Raw genomic sequence first — 20,560 nt, 5'->3', positions numbered from 1 at the left:
ATCAGCTGCTGTGGCCCTACACAGTTATGCAGGTTAAGCTTTCTTGGCAGAAAAGGAGTCACACACATTCCCCAAGTTGGATTTTGGTGGAAATAAAAAGTAAAACTTTTGTCAAAATGTAACTTTGTCTCAAGCCATGTGGAGTTTGGAATATTTAGTAACTATCTGACAGCTCCTGTGTTTTGAACACATGTACAGAACTTCTTTATTGTTGCGGCCAACCATCTGGTTATATGCCACCTATAGTCATCCTCCCCACACACCTGGGACTCCAACTAGTGTGGCAGCTTGAATGTGTGCAAGCCCTCCAGGGCCCATCAGTCCACATGCAGTGCCCAGAGGAAACATGTGACATGTGGCATAATTGAGTCAGCCAGCAAATACTGTTGCAGAAATCAGCCTAGTGATGCCACTACTCAGTGCCCAGTGGGAGAGCTCTGAGCTGTATAGATGGTTTTAGAAAAAAATACATGCCTGTTTCATATTATAGAGGGCGCTGTTTTTATGTTTAATTCGATATAGCACAAGGCCCTTGGGACTAGGGTAAAGACAGCTAAGCCACTGACCAAAATGGCCGGGATCTCCGCGTTGAGAATTTGAGGTACTGTAAAAAGAGATTTAAGAGGCCGTGTGGAAAATATGGAGGTTGAAAAGAACACTTTGGTGCCAAAAAGCAGCCTCCTCATGGCTCCGTTTGCACTCTGTCTGTGGGGCATTGTTTCCTCGTATTTTCATTTATTTATTTATTTCCTCCTCCTCAGATCCTTTGTTCGTGCCACATAGGAAATGAAGGATGATTTCTTTGTTGGTTACTGGCCCTGCACTGTATATTGGATTTGTTGTTTTTTAACTCATTAATATTTTTTTTGCGTCTGTTTTCTTTGAGGAATTCAGATGTTCTGGCATGACATGAGAGAGATGGATAGATATTATTAATTATTTTTAGTTACTAGTACACAGTGTACAGTAGTACTGTAAAATAAAAATAATTTAGTTATTTAATTACTTTGTAGAACAGTCATTTATTACTTTTGGCTTTTTCAGTAGTGCTATTGCGTTCTTCCTAATTACTTGTAATTGTTAATAAAGGTACCTTCCTGGCAAAGATTAAACTAAAACACTATCCATTAAAATATTGAAATAAAGTGGGATTTTCTCTTATGACATTAACTTAATTGCAAGTATGTATGAGGGTTGTGCCTTGTGTAAAACACTTAAAACACAGCCACTAATGAATTGGCTAACATCCTCTTCCTAAATGCATTTATGAATCCTCAAGTCCCACGTCTCACCCTTTCTGTTGGCATGTGCACACTCGTGTATTATATTGCAAGTTAAAGTGCTGTGTCCTGCAGCCTCCTGAAGGATCATGCTATTATTTTGACAGAAAATCAAACCATAATACTTTGTGTAGCATTTGTATTATAGTTACAGCGTTTTACCAATAGTAAACAACTGCATCCCAAATGTCATGTGCGTCCTTGAAAGCACTTGAGTTAGGCAGGTGCCTTTAGCGTTCCTTCTTCTGGCTGCCCAGGAGATGTTGCTTCTTTGATTCTTTCTTCAAATATGCAAGCCCGCACTGAGGGAGCAGATTGTTTGTTCTAGATTTCCTGGGAGACTCCCACCTTGGGCTTAAACTGAGCAGTTGTGATGATTAGCAACAAAGTGTGCTGCCTCTCATAAACCACTGGGGGAGAGCGAAGGATCTAAGAAAGCTTCTTTCTCATGTTGCTGCATTTTTATTCTGAAATCTCTGCTGTACTGTAATTACAGTTGAACAGATTGAGGTGGACACAGGTGTTAAAGTTTTCTGACAGTCACCTGAATTCCACCACAGAGGCTTGTTTTGTATGAATAAAGTAGAATTACGTTCAGTATGAGCACATTCTCTGTGAAATCTCACAGCCAGTTATTAGGTAATGGTCTTATTATTTTGGACTTTTTGGACATTTGATAATTGTGATAGTGCTGTCTACCGTTATGCTATTTTCCCCCAGCTTCAATAACATAGTTGAGACAAACATTAACCTCCTAAGACCCGAACTCTTCCACGACATGCATTTTTAATTTCTCTTTGATATTTGGTCATATTGGGGCCCGATTAATGTAAAAACAAAGAATTACCAGATTTTTTACCTTATTTTTGTTTTTAAGAAAAATAAGAGGATATTCATTTAACATTTTGATAGAACAGTAGCAGTATAATGTCCTCGTAAGTGGATATCAGGCCCATGTAGAGCAAAATTGAGTATTTTGGTCTAAATAACCCAAAATGTGACTTTGTCGCTATATTTAGCGAGTTTTCAGGCCCCTTAGCGACTTTTTTTTCTAAAGAGCGACTAGCGACAAATCTGGCGACTTTTTCTGGTGTTATTGGAGACTTATTTATGACGACTTTTTGACGTGAAAGAGCGTGTTGCTCTTACTCTCAACAAGCAGCGGTGCTGCCGTGGGCACCTCACCCGTGCTAAAGCGTTCACGGGCGGACTGTAACGCAGTCAGTTCTTCTTTCACTGTGATGCTGTTTTGTGGATCACAAAGTTTAAAACTACCTATAAACACACACACAAAGTAACTCCACCAGAGTGCCAATTTCGGGTCACTTTTGCCGGTCGAAGCCCGGATAAAGGAGCAGGGTTGGAATTGTGACATTAAAAAACAATAATTGCTAAAAGAAATTTAATTTCTAGTTCTAAATAAATTCTAAATGCATTTAGGACATTTTTTACTCACTTTATGTCTCTTCCACGATGTTATTTCTCTCTCCAACAGCGTAGGTTACAATTATATTAGCATGACCAATTATGCAAATTAGGTGATGACGTCATTTAGCGACTTCTAGCGACTTTTAGGACAACCAATAGCGATTTTCCTTACTGAGGAGTTGGCAACACTGACGGCAGGTCCTAGGAGGTTAAAATGCTTTGATCATGAGCAGATTTCTTCTTTCTGAAACACATCTGAGCATTTAAAGTCCAGCAGGTGATGAATTCATAAAAATAATTCATCATGACATTTAAAGAGTTTAGTTTGCCAAACAAAATAGAAAAAGGGTAGCATGTGTATAATTCTGTCCCCTGCAGGCACGCATGTTTTTAGACAAATTGGGTGTTACTGCAGTACTGTTATTGTGGTGTTTCCCCAGTGTGCAGACTCAATAATCTGTCCATTATGAAAACATAGGGTCTCTTCATTCTTAGACAAATTCGTCTATTGTGTTCAGTCACAGACTTAATACCATTTTTGGGGATTTGTGGGGGCTAACACAATTATCTTCCTGGCTGTAGGAAGTTAACAGGCAGGGCCTAAGGGAAGGAGCGGTGCTTATCAACCATCTACCCACTGTCACAATGACAAAAGTGTTGGCACATGCAAATGAAGATAGGAAAGTTGTCTGCAAGACTTTCCTCTGATGCTACAGATGATTAAATTGCATATTATGTAGTTCCACTTTTATGTTTAAGGTTGCTAACATCAATCAGTTCTGCCTATCACCAACCTTATATGACATATGCAGAAAGCAAAGCATTCAAATCAGTTCCACTGTAGAGTTTCCATGTATTGCTGCTTATGTTTCTAAAATGGCAAAACCACGCACATTTGTGAACATTTTTTTAAATTTTAGATTATCACATTAAGTGTAGAATACATCACAGGCTAATCAGTTAGATTACCTGCCAAATGTTTCAGCAGTAGCTGATTTGCTTTTGCCTTTTGTCTAGAGAAAAAAGATGCAGGACCAAAATGCTGCTTTCCGGGTACTGAAGCAACGGTTTTTAATTGGTTTATGCCATCTGTTGGCATCTAACGCATGTTGTCCTGTACGCTTAACTTTTAATATGCATTGAGATTCTGATGTATGTACATTAATTATTTTTCTATGTTTTGAGAAATGGTGGAAAAATGTTGTTTAATGTCATTTAATTCTTGCTTTTAGATAATGGTGATAGCAGTTAGCTTCAAAATTTAGGTTAATAGTATGCTCTTGTCCCCAAAATGTCTGAGTATTTCTTATGTTATCTATCTATATATCTACATATGTAATATTTCTTTTTTTTTTCTTGCAGCAAGAAAAGACCTGAAGGATGAAAATGAAGAAAAAGTGCCACAATTTAAGAAAAAGGCAAAAGAGCTTCGTATCTTGGATGCCAAGACTGCACAGAATCTTTGTAAGTAGATGCAGTTATTTGTCCTACAGAAATGAACCATAACTGAATGTTCCTCCTCAGTAAGGATGGTGTTTTGTTGAGTTTTTTTAATTGGTATGTAGTGTTTTATTTGTGTCCAAGCCGTTTGATTAGTAAAGCACATTTTTGTTAGAACTGAATACTAAAATTACATGTAGGTGTTTAAAATCACTTGTGGCCGTGAGTAGCCTGTTTACCTAGTACAGGTGTGTTAACTCACCTTCCAGGCTTCTTTTTATTTTGCTCTTCAGTTAACATGCAAATGATCTAGAAAAAACAGACAGAACTCCCACTCCTTCTTCTTAAATAGTCTGTGTGCTTGTTAGCATATCTGCCTGTCTGAAAGATTTGGTATAATATAGCTCAGAGTGACAATATAGATCATAACACCTCAACAAATATGAATGTCACATGTTAAGATTATGCCAGTCAGTTGGCGCTTGCTTGCGTAGGCTCTCTCTAGGTACTCCGAAACATGTGTGTTAGGCCGTAGGTGTGAATGTGAGTGTGAATGAATTGTATGACTAGCAATCAATCCAGTGTGTATCCTGCCTTTTGCCCCATAACTCTCAAAATAGGCTCCAGTCCCATGATGAAATACAAGTGGTTAAAAAAATGGATTAATGTTTAGATTGCAGTCCACTCATTTGGGTACATGTGTCTTCTACACCATTGTTATTTAAGCAGAAAAGGTGAGAATTGTAAACAAGTGATGACATATTCCATGAATAGAGATGTGATAAATGACTTAAATTTGCTAAATATTGAGCACAAGTTTGAAACACAGAAGCCTGTTTGCTGCATTTGTATGATTCTGTCATTGCATCCTTGTTTGGGCTGTGACCATGTTGATATGATAGGTGTCACTGCCATCTTTTATTATATAACAAGCAGATGGGCTTTGAATTTGACAGGAGGCAAAAATAAGAGTGTGGAAAACCTCACCTTCAGGAAGGAAATGGGTTGGAAGCATGTTGTTTTACTCAGTTATGCAGCTCTCATGAGCCGCGCTGACACATACTACAGCATCATAGATCATATTCTGTGCGTGCCTCTGAACCGTCTAAGTTCCCTTTACAGTTTTGATGTTTAGTAGTTTTGAAGGTCCGGTGACTGAGATATGTAGGTAGTTGGATAGTATGAGTGATTGTAATGTAAATACCATGTTATGTATTGTGGTATAGCAGCCACAAGGGTACTGCCCCTTGTGGCTGTTCAACTTGTAGCCAACTGGTTTCTCAGTGAAGAGTTCCTGCAGTTCTGCTTAGAACTAGAAACCATTGAAAACCAATTGTTTCCACTTTTTCCCCCCAAAACTAACAAAAATAATTTATGCACAAACAGAATTCCAACGCATTTCAAAAAGTAAACTTGCAGGAGAGCATGCACCTGTTTTCACTTCCATTGGAGATATTTAAGTTTTGTCTGCTTTCGTCAGAGTCTGGTGTGCTATATTCACTACTGCTTTTTACTATACATGCAATTTTAACATCTTCATGTGCACTTTGTCTCTATTCTTGCTGCAGAAGAGAGTTGAGAGATTTAAGTCCAGAGGGACACTTAGAGGTGGGGTCTGTCTAAGTGAGAGAGTGCTGTGAGAGGAGAGATACAAACCCTGAAAAAGGACTGAAAAAAAGCATTTTGTGTAACTCAGCATAGAGCTACGATACTTAATAAATTTATTAGACCACCTTTCATAAAAACCAAGAAAACACAGATATTTTAAAAATCTGTCAAAAATGAGTTTAAAGCTAAAAATCATATTGTTACTTATTAGACAAATAAACAGAATTCATGTTTATATTGCTCAAATTAATTCAGCGAGCGTAACGTTCAACTATTCAAACTATTTTTTTCTATTCAGGAAAGTAAATAACTGCAATTTGACGCCTTAATTTAAAAAAAAAAAAGTGTGTTACCCTTTTTTATACTTTTTTTTTTGAAAAACAGTACATTTGAAAATTCATGGATAACAACAGTAATTATATCACAGCATTAAAAATGTCATGTCGATTAAAGTGCTTCCACATGCTGGCAGATTAACCATTACAGAAACATAAAATGATTTTGATAATTACCAATGCTATTCATTTAGAGCAGCTATGCCATAAACCTTACATTGCGTGGTCTACTACATTTGCTGTTGTATCTCTATAGATGTTGTATCACTTATAGTATCACTTCCTATCCCTTGTCAACAGTACAGAAAATGGAACATGAGAATCAGATGTTTGATTCCTATATCAGTAATGCAGTAATGCAAAGCTCCTTTGTATACAAACTAAAACCAAAAGTACACCTCAGAGCACCTGGAAAAACACGTACATACTAATCCTCATGGGTAAATGTGCAGGTGCAATTTTCTGCTAAATTGTGCACCAAAACGGCATTGTGCTGCTGAATCTCATCAACACACCTACACCTACACCATCACAGGAAATAAGAGCCAGGTGCAAGCTGATAGCACCAAATGTTGGATTTTCAGCCTGGAACTTTTTTTTTTTTTTGCCTTCCCATCTACATTTCCCTCACTTTGAATCTCCAATATGTCCTAGTATCCAATACATATGACCTTTGAAGAGAACTCAGTACTGAATATCCAGCTGTCTATTGAAGAGACAATACGAAGCAAAGACAATGTGCTTTATTTGACAAAAAATGTTGAACTGAGGAAAGGTAGGTCTATTATGTAGTGAAACCAGAAAATGATGCTAGATGTTATGGGACTGAAGCTCTACAACACTATATCGTAAATCAAAGTGAAAGCAACGGCGTGTTATGCTATGACTGACTTAAATGCAGTAAATACTCTGTATATTAAGTAGCAGCAGACTATGAAGAGCTGAAAAAAGGCCGCACTCCTTCTCTGTTGCACGTCACATGCAGACATCAGGTCCCAGTGCTTCAGTAGTTAAGCAGCTGTTGAGTGACTCTCCTCCAACTCATTACCAAACCTCCATGTGTGACTTCCACCTGGATACACCGTCAGCTCCACTTTTCAATGTAGCCACCCCACCTGGAGTGTGAAACAGCCATGAGGCTTTGCCCCGAGGCAAATTCACTGGGCACCTTTGTATCCACCCTTACAAAAGCATGTAGCTGTTCACATGACACAAACACTCCTGCAGCTAATTCAAAATATTCTCATTATTAGTATCGTTATTATTACCTGTCACTGTTTTACGTGTTATTGTTAAATCTTGATTTTTCTTTCCTGTCCAGCTTTTGTGACACAGACGATCCAGTCGAAAGGCTTAAAATGCATTAGTTTTTCCAAGTGGAAAGTTAGGTCTGTGGTCATTTTGTGCTGAAATGTCTCTTTGAAGCCTGCAGTCTAATAAAAAAGGGAGAGGAAATGACTCTTTTCTGTCTACATCACAACAGCAATTTTCTTGGGCTCGTTCCGCCTGCCTTATGAAGAGATCCGGGACATTGTGCTCCAGGTAGACGAGGAGAGACTGAGTGAATCACTCATCCAGGTAAGACTGATACTCAGTGTGGTGCGTAAGTACCCCCCTTTCCCCCCCTTTTTCCTTTCTTTTTTACGCTTCTCTGTTACTTTGCAGTTTCTAAAAAATGTGTGAACTTTGTGTGTGTGGAGACCTGGTGTGGTCTGGTTTTTTTTGCACAAGTCAGTCTTCTCATTTCCATGTGGACCATAGAGACCCACCCTTTATCCTATTACAATGGATGGAGAAGGTGAAGGCTTGGCAAAGTCTCCTCAACTCCACCCCCATCTCGTCTTGTCTTTGTTTTAAACCATGATTAATGAGCTTTCTAAAGGCTACTTTTTCTTCTATTTTATTTTTCACTGTCTCAAAAAAAAAGAAAAACATTAATTGAAAATAAGGTGGATGCACTTGAGGTGAAGATGCATCACTGTGCAGCCTGAGCCTCAATCTGTACTAACATTTCTTGCACTGTCCTTGTGAGTAAAGCAGCATGTTGGCTTTTATTACTGTTTTATTTCTGCAGTAGGAGGTGTGTACCCTCGGGGTGAGTAGCAAATAGAACATTTGATTTCAGTATAATCTTGGCAGTGATACACTGCTTTCTGTGCATGGGTGTGTACAGAAGTCTTTTCCCCCCTTTTCTTTACTTGACAACCAGGAGTGGACATTGTTGAAGTGGCTGCTGATTTCAAGCTTAGGTCCAGAGAAAGGGGGAAAAGTTCTCATTCCCGCGAGCTCGAAGGGTGTCCTGTGGTGTCTGGCATTGGGACAGTTGATCTATTGGGTCCTGTGGTCGTGAGGTGGGCTTCTGCTCTGACACATCCTGTAGATGCTCAGTCAGATCTGTATAATCAGTGTCATGTGTTCCTCAAGTCATTCCTGGGCAATGAGCTGGATCACACTGCTTTTGTGTTCAAGTTCTAGTGGGGTTTCAGAATGCAGCTGTGGTGTGGAGGTGGGTGATTACTTGGTTTGCACCAATGTTTAGTAAGGGAGCACATGTGCCAACAAAACGCCCACATAATTCCCAGGAAAAAACTTCCTCAGTATAGCTGTGCAAAGTAACAATGTGTCTAGTAACAAGGTCTTAAATAATCAGGCCCCATCTTATCTTAATGACCTTGTAGTACCATATCACCCTATTAGAGCACTTCGCTCTCGCTCTGCAGGCCTACTTGTTGTTCCTAGAGTATTTAAAAGTAGAATGGGAGGCAGAGCCTTCAGTTTTCAGGCCCCTCTTCTGTGGAACCAGCTTCCAGTTTGGATTCGGGAGACAGACACTATCTCTACTTTCAAGATTAGGCTTCAAACTTTCCTTTTTGCTAAAGCATATAGTTAGGGCTGGACCAGGTGACCCTGAATCCTCCCTTAGTTATGCTGCAATAGACGTAGGCTGCCGGGGGATTCCCATGATGCATTGAATCATATCTGTTATTAACCTCTGTCTCTCTTCCACAGCATGTCTTTTATCCTGTCTTCCTTCTCTCACCCCAACCAATCACAGCAGATGGCCCCGCCCCTCCCTGAGCCTGGTTCTGCTGGAGGTTTCTTCCTGTTAAAAGGGAGTTTTTCCTTCCCACTGTCGCCAAAGTGCTGCTCATAGGGGGTCATATGATTGTTGGGTTTTTCTCTGTACCTATGAAGCGCCTTGAATCGACTTTTGTTGTGATTTGGCGCTATATAAATAAAATTGAATTGAATTAATGTTATTCAATTCACTTGAAAGTGGTCTTAATGTTGCTTCTGGTTGGAATATTGTATATACCAGTATATATCCTTTACCACCAAACTTGCACGATTTGTACATCAACTAATGTAAATCCTGCAAAATCAACCCTTAAACTGACTAGGTGAAAGTACAGCCATAGGGTGTGTATGAGATGACACACATCCCTCCTCTTTGGGGGAGGAAAAAGTATGTTAAAGTACTAACACATTGCCAGTACACAAGCACCATATATATATATATATAGAAAGTGATGAAGAAATAATGGCTGAATGTAGCAAAAATACACCAATGGGAAGTGACTTAGGGTTAGTCATATGTAGCCTTTTCAGCATTCAAACAGCTAGAAAAAGGTTTTTTATTGTCCCCATTTACTTTCTCCATTTTACTCTTTATTCAATGTGAAGAAGGGCAGTGGGGTTTCTAACAAAAAGGCTCAACAGGGCTTAGGAGAATGAGCGTATGACTCAGTAAGAGCATCTGAAAACCAAGCTAATGTCATGAAATCTAGGGGGAGCCAGGGTGACCAACCGGGTTAACTTATTGGTACAGAAGGAGCACACATCTGGCATGTATGTCACTGCTGGTTAAATAATGGTCTGCATGGTCTGAAGTAGAAAGTTCAGTTTGGATAGCATCCCAGTTATTAACAATTCTTTCTTCTGTTAATTCACCTGCTGTTATGCTAATGTTATATAATGTCTCTTTTGAATTATGATTCTCTTACATTAAAGGTTTACTAGCCTTTATATATGCTGTATAAATAGAATTTGAGTGGGTGAGAATGCATACATATTCTATTATTGTGGAATATAAGCTTTTAACTAAATGCATAAAATCCATTGCAATTGTTTAATGCATGGATATAACACTGATGCAATCCCATTTTATGAGAATGAAGTTCATTTTTAAATATTAAGGTTAAGGTATTAAAAATCAGTTTGAACCCACAGACAGCTCAAAGCGTACGTCATGTGTTGTGTGGTGGTTAAAATGTGAAGCTAGAGGACTTATTAAACTGTGTTTGACTGAAAGCACGATTTGCTGCAAATGGTACAATGCAATAATGTTTGGCAAGAGAGAGAAGCAAAACAAATGCGTAAATTTTTATTTACATGAAAATGTTGCTAATTGTATACTTGGATAACCATCCTACTGAAATATGAATGAGGTGATTATAAAGCAAAAGCGTGCAGAAATGAGCTCGCAAATTAAACGAGGCAGCAAGCAACACATGCCCAACAAATACAATTATAGCTATAGTTGAAACTATGCAGAGGCACTGAAGGGAAGCAAAAAGACTCCCTGCTGGGTGACACAGTCCTGAGTGTGGGCTCCATCTGCACAGTGCTTATCCACATTCATTATGCTGATTAATCATTCCTCACCACCCACTTTCAGCCACACGCCAATCACCATTTATCTCGTGGACAGATGCACACACATAAAATAAAGCAAGGACGCTTTCGAAAGTAAATGATAACAACAACAACAACAACAACAATAAAAACATTATTAGTAAACTTTCGTCATCTTATTCTTCATCTTCACCTTCTGCTTCCTGTTCTTCTTAGCAAAAGTGTACATGCTATTGGTTTTACACCAGTCATTTACTGTTACTAAACTACAATCAAAATGTGCAATGGAAATTTTTAGTGTTGTTTTTTTTCATTCAAAAATTGCCACGTTGAAAAATTCATTTGGCATTTAGACAAAGAGTGCCTGTATTTGTGGTGAAGAAGAGGAGACGTGAACAATTCCTCCTTTTTAACTGGCTGTGCAGTTTTCGTTATGAAACTAAAATAACTAAGTTCAAATGTCTGTTCAACAATTGGAATCAACCAGATAAGTTTAAAGAATGGTGAAAATGGAAAGAATCAAGGAAGCAAAAGGTGTTCATAATCCATCTGAAACCCTGTAACTCAATCTTATTACCTTCCTTCTCAGTCGACATGTCTAATGTAATGATTTGTCAGCAGAATGTGGCAGTACGCTGGCCTTGAAGTACCCCTACAATGTGTCACCCTGGCAGAGCGGATAGATATGAGTTGATTGGCTCTCCTTATTCTGCATTAGGGCCCATCAACGCCTCGGAGATGATATACACATCCCCGAATGTTAGCAGACAGTCCTGGATCTCCCCATTCATCCATGCCCCACATGAATGCTTGCATCCTTATTTTCATCTCCATGCACCCAGCATGCAAACATAAGTACGGCACATGCAAATGGATAGACGGTGTCAGTTATCCCCTCTGTTTTCTAGTCCCTGTAAAACTGCATTATGCATCATCTAACCAATAAATGCGTGCACAGTCCGCAAACACACACACACACACACACATTTGCATTCTGTCATGCCCTCTTTCTTTGTCTGTGCTCTTTGTTTGACTACAATAGACATAGTGCTGGTGGTCATTTTTGTAAATCAGGTCAGCTTCATCAAATTTTAAAAGACAGAGTCACCACACCACCATACACTTATAACAGTGTGGACAATGACAAACAACAATACCAGTTGGCTCAGTGAAAGCAGGTTGAGTCTCAGAAAGCATTGCAAAGGTCTGCTTTTAAAAGAGCTGACATCCTGACAAAGCTATTCATTGCTTTTATTGGCGGCAGGAGAAGCAGCAAGGGAAGGGTCCTGTAGACCTTTTTGTGTGTGAAAGAGTCAGACACATGTGGGCTTCAGGGCCAGGTTCTATTGTGTTTGCATTTCGTTTTGGCACTGCAAGACTACGAGACCTAAGCAGCACTCTGGCTAAGAACACATCTTCCACACTTGCATGATTTCAATCATGATGTGGATATGTGCCCATGAGCCTACTGTTACTGATTTAAACTGTTGCCTTTGGTGTTTTTATCTGTCCAAAAGTACCCAACAGCCTCTTTGCCCCAGAGGGGGGAAGGCTTAACTGGCATAATGATGGTATTTGGTCCCATGCCCTTACGGTTCATGCCAAAGGAACACAAGGAGGCCAAACAATGCCCAGATTATTAATAAGCACTTGTAAACTCGAATAGTTTATAGTGCAATCAACTGGTACACATGCAGGGAGTTATTAGCTCATAACCTTTCTCTGTTCGAGTACTTGTCACTGGAGAATTGCAAAAGAAGTTAAAGTTGCTGACAATGTTGCCATTATTGTATTAAACATAGTTTGCATTCTCAAAGAGAAACTGTGTCCAAAGGCTTATTTAAATTATTTTTTACTTACAGTAGGACGGATTAAGTGGTGTTGGTTTTTAGGAATTTAGATTAATGCTTAGCAAGGATACTCTCCAAGCACTCTCTCAGCTCGTTCTTTTGTCTTGCCACTTTTTCCTTATTATTCTTGTACAATGTTTCTGCTGGACTACCTTGCATTCCCTCATTGCTTAATTGGCACATCTTGGGAAATAGTTCTTTGTGATTACAGTTTATAAATTCTTAAGCTGTCTACAATGCATGTATACCCTCTTCTAATGCTCCCCCGGGCAAATAGAAGCTTTTTTAGGTCTAATCAGCTTTTCTCCTTCCATCAGGCAAAAACAGCCTGTGGTTCTTCATGCTGTATACATAGTTGGAGACCACAGCCCTTGTGATGTCCAATTATGCTCCATTTCTAATTTAACCATTTCATATTAAAGCGCATCACTACATTGACCTCAGTAGGTGAAAGCAAACATGTAATCATAAAGGCTTATATTTAAATTAGGCAATTTTAGTCTGGGAATTCATAAATGCAGTATGCAATAAATGCAGCATTTTGCATCATCATCCTTTGTCTTTTAATAGATGTGCTTTTTTAAGGCACTTATCAGGTCGATTGCTGCAGTTATTTTGGAGAACTTGCCTCCACTTTGGGTCCTGGGTATTTCAGTTTCTTCTCTTTCTTTAGCCAATCCAACTCGCTAAATGAAGTTAAAAGAGGGCATATGTAGGGGCTTAATCATGCTGCAGAATCAATCTTGGATTCGCCAAATTATAAATAAAAGTCTTCAAATTCAGATAATTATTTCTCTCTCTCTATTTTCCCCCATCTGCATTGAGAATTAAACTTTAGGCTTGTGGAGAGCAGCTCTTTTCTCAGTCTGCACTAAGAACACACCACGTGATCTAGCTTTTTGAAATGAGGGAGTCATCACTAAATGTTTTAGTACGCCCAGTTTTTGGTGCGTGTGGTAAGCTAACTCTCGTCAGCGGATGATATGGCCCTAGGGGCTTGTTTTGCAGAATATCAGAGTGGCTCCTTAATGTTTAATGTCTGCCAATGTATTTTATATTACCCCATCTTCTTTTCAAAAGGAAAGGCTAATGACTAACACTGCACCGCTGCTATTCATTTGTAATTAGTATTGCCCTATGTTGTGTGCAAATGCACTAGTAAAAATATCAAAGAATTGCATAATAGTGGCCATTCGCTTGCATTTAAACTTAGCATATCCTAATTGAGTCAGTGAAAGCATATCACTTTCATTGGGTGACATACCAGCGCTTTTAGGTAAATAGTGGGACATTTCTTTATTCTTATTATTCTTATTATTTCTTTATATACCTTGGTTAATTTTTTCCCTTTAGCTTTGTTTGATCACATTTATGCGTTAATGTGCTTCTCAATGGTATTGTTACATATATTGCACTCAACTCCTGATTTAGCGCAGAAAAATGAAAATGATACAATGTTGCAATATCAACAGGAACAGCCCAATAGTCTGCATGTATGTATTACACCTTCTTTTTCAAGTACAGCACTTATTTAAATAAATATTTCCCCAGTCTGACCTATTCTGACCCTGCTGTGATATCCTGTACATGAAAACAGGAAAAGCAGTCTCCGCTATCAGTTTATAGCGTTTCTTTAGTCCCTGTTTTGCTCATTGCATTGTAGGTTTTTGAAAATATTTTTTCACTTTCAAAGTGAAAGCAAAGTGTCTAACAGCCCTAAGATAACAGCAGATATCCTGACTTCATGTTTCCTTTGATGGCTTTTTTCTTTTTTTTGGGATCTTCTATGCCTTACTTCTCCGGGAAAAGAAATGCGCTGATGTGTAATATGTATACAGCGAAATTTAAATAATTTAGGGTTCTTAATATTTTTCGGATTCTCAAATGGTGATGATTATTTGGCTGTCATTTCATCAATATCAGTTCACATTATCAATGAAGACAATTTAAAGTGGCAGGCTGAATAATCGGTCGCTAACGTGGCTAACAAATGCTGCATAAAAATTATAATTACTTCATTTCTTTCAGCTATGTGAACACAAATGGATAATGGATGTTTCACAAATACGATATACATTTCACATAAATTTAATATTTACTTTGAAGCTCAATTTATATGTAAAGCTAATGATAATAATAAAGGTCTGGTTCTTCACTGGCAATTTTAAAGCCGTATCAACTTACTGCATCATATACAGTCCTAATACACACTGACTAGTTGGTCTCCCAGTAAACACAAGTGTTGTCAGCTTTTGGCTTTTCACTACATCCCTTCACTTCGCCATGGCAACAACCTTTCCACCAGGTCTCACAGGAGTCTTCGGAACTAGCCTTGCTTGTTATTATTGTTTATCTCTCTTGTCAATCACCCAGATCACCACCATGCTCATCCATATGCATGGCCCCATCATTACATGCAGTTGCTCATTGGCTGCTGGGTCTTGCAGTGCCCATGCCAGTCTTTGTTCGCTGCTGTAACAGGTGATTGTAGCAGACTGGCACATTGTTGGGCATCATTTTCATGGTGTAAAAGTGCACATGTGGGGCATGGCGATAAGTATGGGCCTGTTGGATTAGAGCTTAAGCAGGAGAAACGAGTCCCCATGGGCTTAATTGTGGTTTATTTTGGCACACAGCACATAACTCTACTCTGCATCAAATGCCAATTTAACAATGAAATGTGAAATACATTATGCAGACTTGGGAGGGCTGGAAAAATAAGACAGGAAAGGAGAGGAGGTATTGAATAAACAAAGTAAAGGCAGGGAAAAAGAGAAATCAGGCTTGATTTGGTGCTATATCAAAATGTGTTTTAGAAGTGATGGCCAGCACCCAAGGTACTACATGTACTTTTCACTGATCATCACCAAGCTGCTGATCTGTAACCACAGGGTCCTGGCCAGGTACTCTGTCCTAAGGTTGAATATTGATTAAAGGAAAACACACACACACACGCAGTAGGAAGTCCATTCACAATGCACCACAGCAGTTAAATTTTGATTATGTGCGGTCCATTCAGCTCCTTCTCTGGCATACTGGGTGCTGTATTTCCTTAACCAAGTAAAAATTTGTTTTCTGTTTTCACTTTCCAATTCGGTGTCTTTGTTTCTGTGACAGATGGCACATCATTCAAAGAAACCCTCTCAGAAGGCAGACTCCATAAACAAATTAATTTCTATTACTGTTGCATGCATGCTCTTTTCTTACGTGATTGACAGTCGCCTCATATATGCTCTGTATTAGTAAGACTATATGAGACGTGGCAGAAGAAAAATGGATACAAATGAGTGACAATTTCAGTGCAGTTCAGTAAAGTTCACCCTGCTATCTCCACCTTGGCAAGTTTGTTTCTTAGCAAATGATTTGAATATAGTTTCCCCTGCTATTCTTAAAACAATATGAACATCATAGAGGAGTGATAATAGTTTATTGTCAGTTATTTATAAAAAAGTTTCATTTCTAAGTCCTAACGGCTCACACCTATTCAAGTGAGAACGGATACACTTTTTTCTCTTGCTTTCACTGCTTTGTGTGTGTGTTGCTTGTTTCTGCCTCTTTTGCCACCTCTCTGTTTTAATTTTCCTTTTTGTGTGTGTAAACTTGTACTTGCTTTCTTACCCTCACTCTTAATCGCACTTCACACCTTCCATCCTAAATACAAGTGCTCAGGTATGCATGTTTAACAAAAAACCCTCATATTTTATCCTAAAAGGCAAATTTAATGTCACACTAAGTCTGTCAGCTTTTCCAGCCCCAACCCTGAAATTAATCCCTCCCCCCACCACATCTCTCCCAACCTGTTTTCTTCTCTCTGTGTTTGTCTTTTTCTCTTAGACTGCATTTCCCATTTAGTTTAATGCGATTTTAGAATCTGCCACACTCAGTTCGCTGCCTGTCAATCTGTCACTGTCGCTTTGCTCACAGTGAGATTTGACGTGTTTATGTCGTTTGGCGGGATGTAGATTGTGTGAACTACGCAGCTGTAAGACTGATGTTCTTTGTTTAACGTGTTTACCTCCGAGACATGATTTGCCCTTTCTTTCTGCTGCTTGTTCTTATTTCTAACCTGTACGTCGCTCCTGTAGTGTCAGATTTAATTGTGCAATGTTTTCTAAGATATTTTAAAAAAGCACAAAAGTAATTGTAAATGCATTCGATATGATTTGAAATTTAACAATAGTTTATTTGAGATTTTTAAACCTAATTTTTTTGTAGTGCTGAATATTTTCAAGCCAAATTTGTGTTGCAGTGTACTTTATTTTGTTGATTGTTTTTCAGTCAAAAGTACTCCCATTTGCATAAACAAAAACACAACTTGATAGCCTTTGTTCCATGTATTCAGTTTACAGTTTTGTGGTAGTAACCTTTTGTTTGAGATTGATGCCGTCTACACCCACAGAGCATTGTGCAAAGTTACTTTTTTTCTTTCTTTTGACTATTAAGCTTAGTTTGAGTAAAACAAAACAAAAAAAAGAAACTTTTGAAATTGCCCAAGTTGTTCTTTTTAGACTGTCAGGGTTTGGTTTAAGAAGTAAGGTTTGCAGAAAGCTGAGAAGTCTTTGCATCTGTTGATTATTTTGTTATTGATTCAACCCAAAGTCTTCACTGATTTGCCATGAGCCAGGTAAAAAGCCCGCTGAGGTGTCACGGCAGATAAGTGGCAGTCCCATGTTGTTCTCATCACAAGTGTGGGAATAATAGCAAATGTTTCTCTGTCTTCAAAAACTGAGGAGAAAATCAATTAAAAGGAGAAAATCACATCTGTCAAACACATGGCAGGCATGGCTTGTCTTCTGTCTTTGTTATAAACCCTCCATATGCTCTTTAAAAAGGGGCACAATTTACTCAGATCATATTTTAGACATCAGATAACGCTTTCTCGTTTCTCCTTTATTTAACCCAACTTAATAAAGAGTTTATTGCTCTGAGAAAAGTTCCATCGATTGGCGTATCTCTAATATCGCTGATTGTATCTCAAGGGTTCTTGGGCTTCTTTGTCATTTTGACTTTACTTTTGGGAATATGCTGCTCAGAGCTCTGGTATGAGTTGTAGTATTATTGTACTTACAAGTCCAAGTCAATGAAATTTGATGATGATATACACCGTATATACATATATGTATTTAGCAGATACAGTAAGCACTGTCACTGTAGCCTGAATGTCATATTTTCATATTACATTTGCACTACATCACCAATCCTTTTTTTAACCGCATGCAAGCATTTAAACTGTTTGTTAAAGTTTATAGTTAGTGCATACCCAGTACTGCCCATTAAGTTGTTCTAACTTGGCGTGTGAGTGCTGAATGCTATGAAACTGTGAATTGACAGCAGCAGAGATCAAAGTGTTGAAGTAAAAGCCCTACAGACTCTGTCATCCTCTGCAAATGTTTAGTGAACCGAAACCTGTATCTCATTACTTTTACACTCTTCTTTACCCTCTCAGCTGCTTCCAATCCCCACCTTGACAGTCTGAGTACTAATAGTGAAATTATTCCTACATATACATACATATATATATATATATATATATATATATATATATATATATATATATATATATATTAGGGGTGCAACAATACTCGTATTGATATTGAACCGTTCGATACAGTGCTTTCGGTTCGGTACGCATGTGTATCAAACAATACAAAATTTTTAATTTATTTTATCAACTTTTCTTCTGACGATGCTGTCTGTGTTGAGCGCTCAGTGGATCTGCGATCGACAGTGCAGCCTAGGCGGAGTAGTCGAACACAGATTCACTGAGCGCAGCGCAAGCTAGCAAGACAGAAGCTAAGCTCTCCTTGCAACATGGCAAATTGAACCTCCCCCACCCTCATTCAGATGTGGCGTTTGGAACTATTTTGGTTTTCATGTGACGTATATATATATATATATATATATATATATATATATATATATATATATATATATCCAGGCAGGCTTTTTTGTCTTTATGTCAGTGGCCTCCATCTCCTCCTTTGGCCAGCTTATTAAACCAGCACGGTATCTCATATCTGGCGGACGTAGGTGTTGATTGTCCAGATCTTGTTATTCCTATTCAGCTGGATCCTCAGGACTTGCCGTACTCTCTGCAGGTATTTGGTGGCTACAGCTTTTCTAGTGGTCTCTTCATGTTTCTTATTTGCTAGTGGGATTCCAACGTACTTGTAGCTGCTTTTGGTAGTACACTCCCCTCAGTAGGACTATGTTCCCTCTCCCATCCGTTCCCTTCACATCTAACCACACTTCTTTAGTCTGAATGACATTCCATTGTTGTTGCTGTAGATCCTGGGGGTGTGGATCGAGTCTTGTTCACTTCTGGCATACAACTTGTATGCCATGTTGCTGTGAACTGTTTTAGATGCATTAGCCACTGAGTGTTGTAGTTATGTGTTGCATCCTTCTTAAACTGATAGAATACTGCTTAAAATAACCCTGCATTTTGTTAGCAAAATAAATTAAATGAGTCAGGTTGTGCGGAAGTATGTGATGCTTTATGTTCTTTTCTTTCCTTTTTTAAAAATTTATAGTATTTATGGAGCAATAAAGTAAAATAGACACATAACTGCTGTGTGGATATGCACTGTGTCCTTAAGTTCCCACTTTCATCTTGGTTTTATGTTTTTGTTTTTTTAAGCAAGACGTGAAAAACTAAAATACTCAACTATGCAAATCCAAACAGTTTTCAAACTGACAGGTGGCCATGTTGTCTTTTTAATATAACGTGTAGACAACGACTCTGCCAGTTTTCTGCTCATATCAATAGTTTCTTCACTACATTTAGCATAAAACATCTTACGACAAATGTGTACACAGTTGCTACACACATTTCACCTACACCTGCTTTCTTTTTTGAGGATTTAACGTGAACAACATGCTGTTGTTGCTTCATGTTTCGCCGTGTCTTGGCACATGTGCTGATACGTAGCGCCTTCATCTTCGCCCAAGGCGGTAAATGAATGTGTAGTTTTGCTAGCATACTTGCAGTAATCTCTCCTAGACTGCTGTGTGTGTCTGGTGGCCTGTGGTGAGGAGTCTGGCCCAGCGTCATCACCCAGACTCCCACATTGCTACACATATGGTGCTGCCTTTGTGTCAATTGTGCTCTATGGGGATTCTGATAATTAACAAGATGACAGACAAATGAAAAGACGAGCACGAGGTGGATTCGATTTTCCACTACCTTGTCTTCTTGCTTTGTTTTTCATTTAGTTGTATTCAACTTCCATATTTTGAAATGTTTTAGATTCATTTCACTTTTTTCGCAAGGTACTCATAATGTAACTGCAGTTTCTACTTTGCAAATGGCAAATTTAACAGACATTTTCTGTTAAAGTTTATATATGTAATGTCTTGTCTTGGATTTACATGCTGTGTAAAAGTGCCGCATTATAGACATTATTATAAATGGACTGGAATACATTTATCAACAAGGACTGCCAAGGACACTTTTCCTTCATGTCTCTTCTGTGCCAGACCAGACTCATGGAAATGGAAAGACACTGTGAAAGACTTACATCATGAGTGTGAAGACATATCCCTAATTATTTGCCAGAGAATAATCTAAATGATCGGATTTGTCACAGTATTAGCTGTAGCTATTGCAACAAATGAACAGTTTTCCTCTATATTACCGTTGGTTTATTCAGAGCCAACTCTACAATGTCAGACAGCACTGTTACTAATCCGACTGCTAATATTATCTTTTAGAGTTCATGAGAAGAACTTTATTCACAGCTTATTTTGTTCTGAGTTTATCTACCAGGAGAGTGTAGATAGTTTTTAGATTTTTGGAATTTTATTGCATGCAGAAAAAGCCCATTTGGTTCAGTGAAACATGGATCATAAATTTTGGATAGTAATAGCATCCCAGCTGTACCTAAGCGGTCTAAACGGCTGCATTACTAAACATATTTGGATAGAACTCCTCGGAACACTTTAGCATGATCCGAAGTTTTCCCAGTCATTATTAACTTCAGCA

At 38.5% G+C, this 20,560-nt stretch overlaps 1 protein-coding gene across 5 annotated transcripts in view; it reads left to right on the top strand.

Moving 5' to 3' along the window:
• The window catches only part of diaph2 (diaphanous-related formin 2), a 405,324-nt gene that overhangs the window by 221,237 nt on the left and 163,527 nt on the right, over positions 1-20,560 (top strand). For all 5 annotated transcript variants that reach the window (XM_087851703.1, XM_087851702.1, XM_087851696.1 and 2 more), the window contains 2 exons: positions 4,071-4,172; positions 7,575-7,669. In XM_087851703.1, coding sequence (XP_087707829.1) covers positions 4,071-4,172; positions 7,575-7,669 — 197 coding nt within the window. The remainder of the gene's footprint in view (positions 1-4,070; positions 4,173-7,574; positions 7,670-20,560) is intronic.

Source organism: Neolamprologus brichardi, chromosome 2, assembly GCF_056152115.1.
Source record: "Neolamprologus brichardi isolate AB-2024 chromosome 2, ASM5615211v1, whole genome shotgun sequence".
NCBI lineage: Eukaryota > Metazoa > Chordata > Actinopteri > Cichliformes > Cichlidae > Neolamprologus > Neolamprologus brichardi.
Note: the sequence above shows the minus strand (reverse complement) of the source record. Positions and strands in the feature narration are given on the sequence as shown.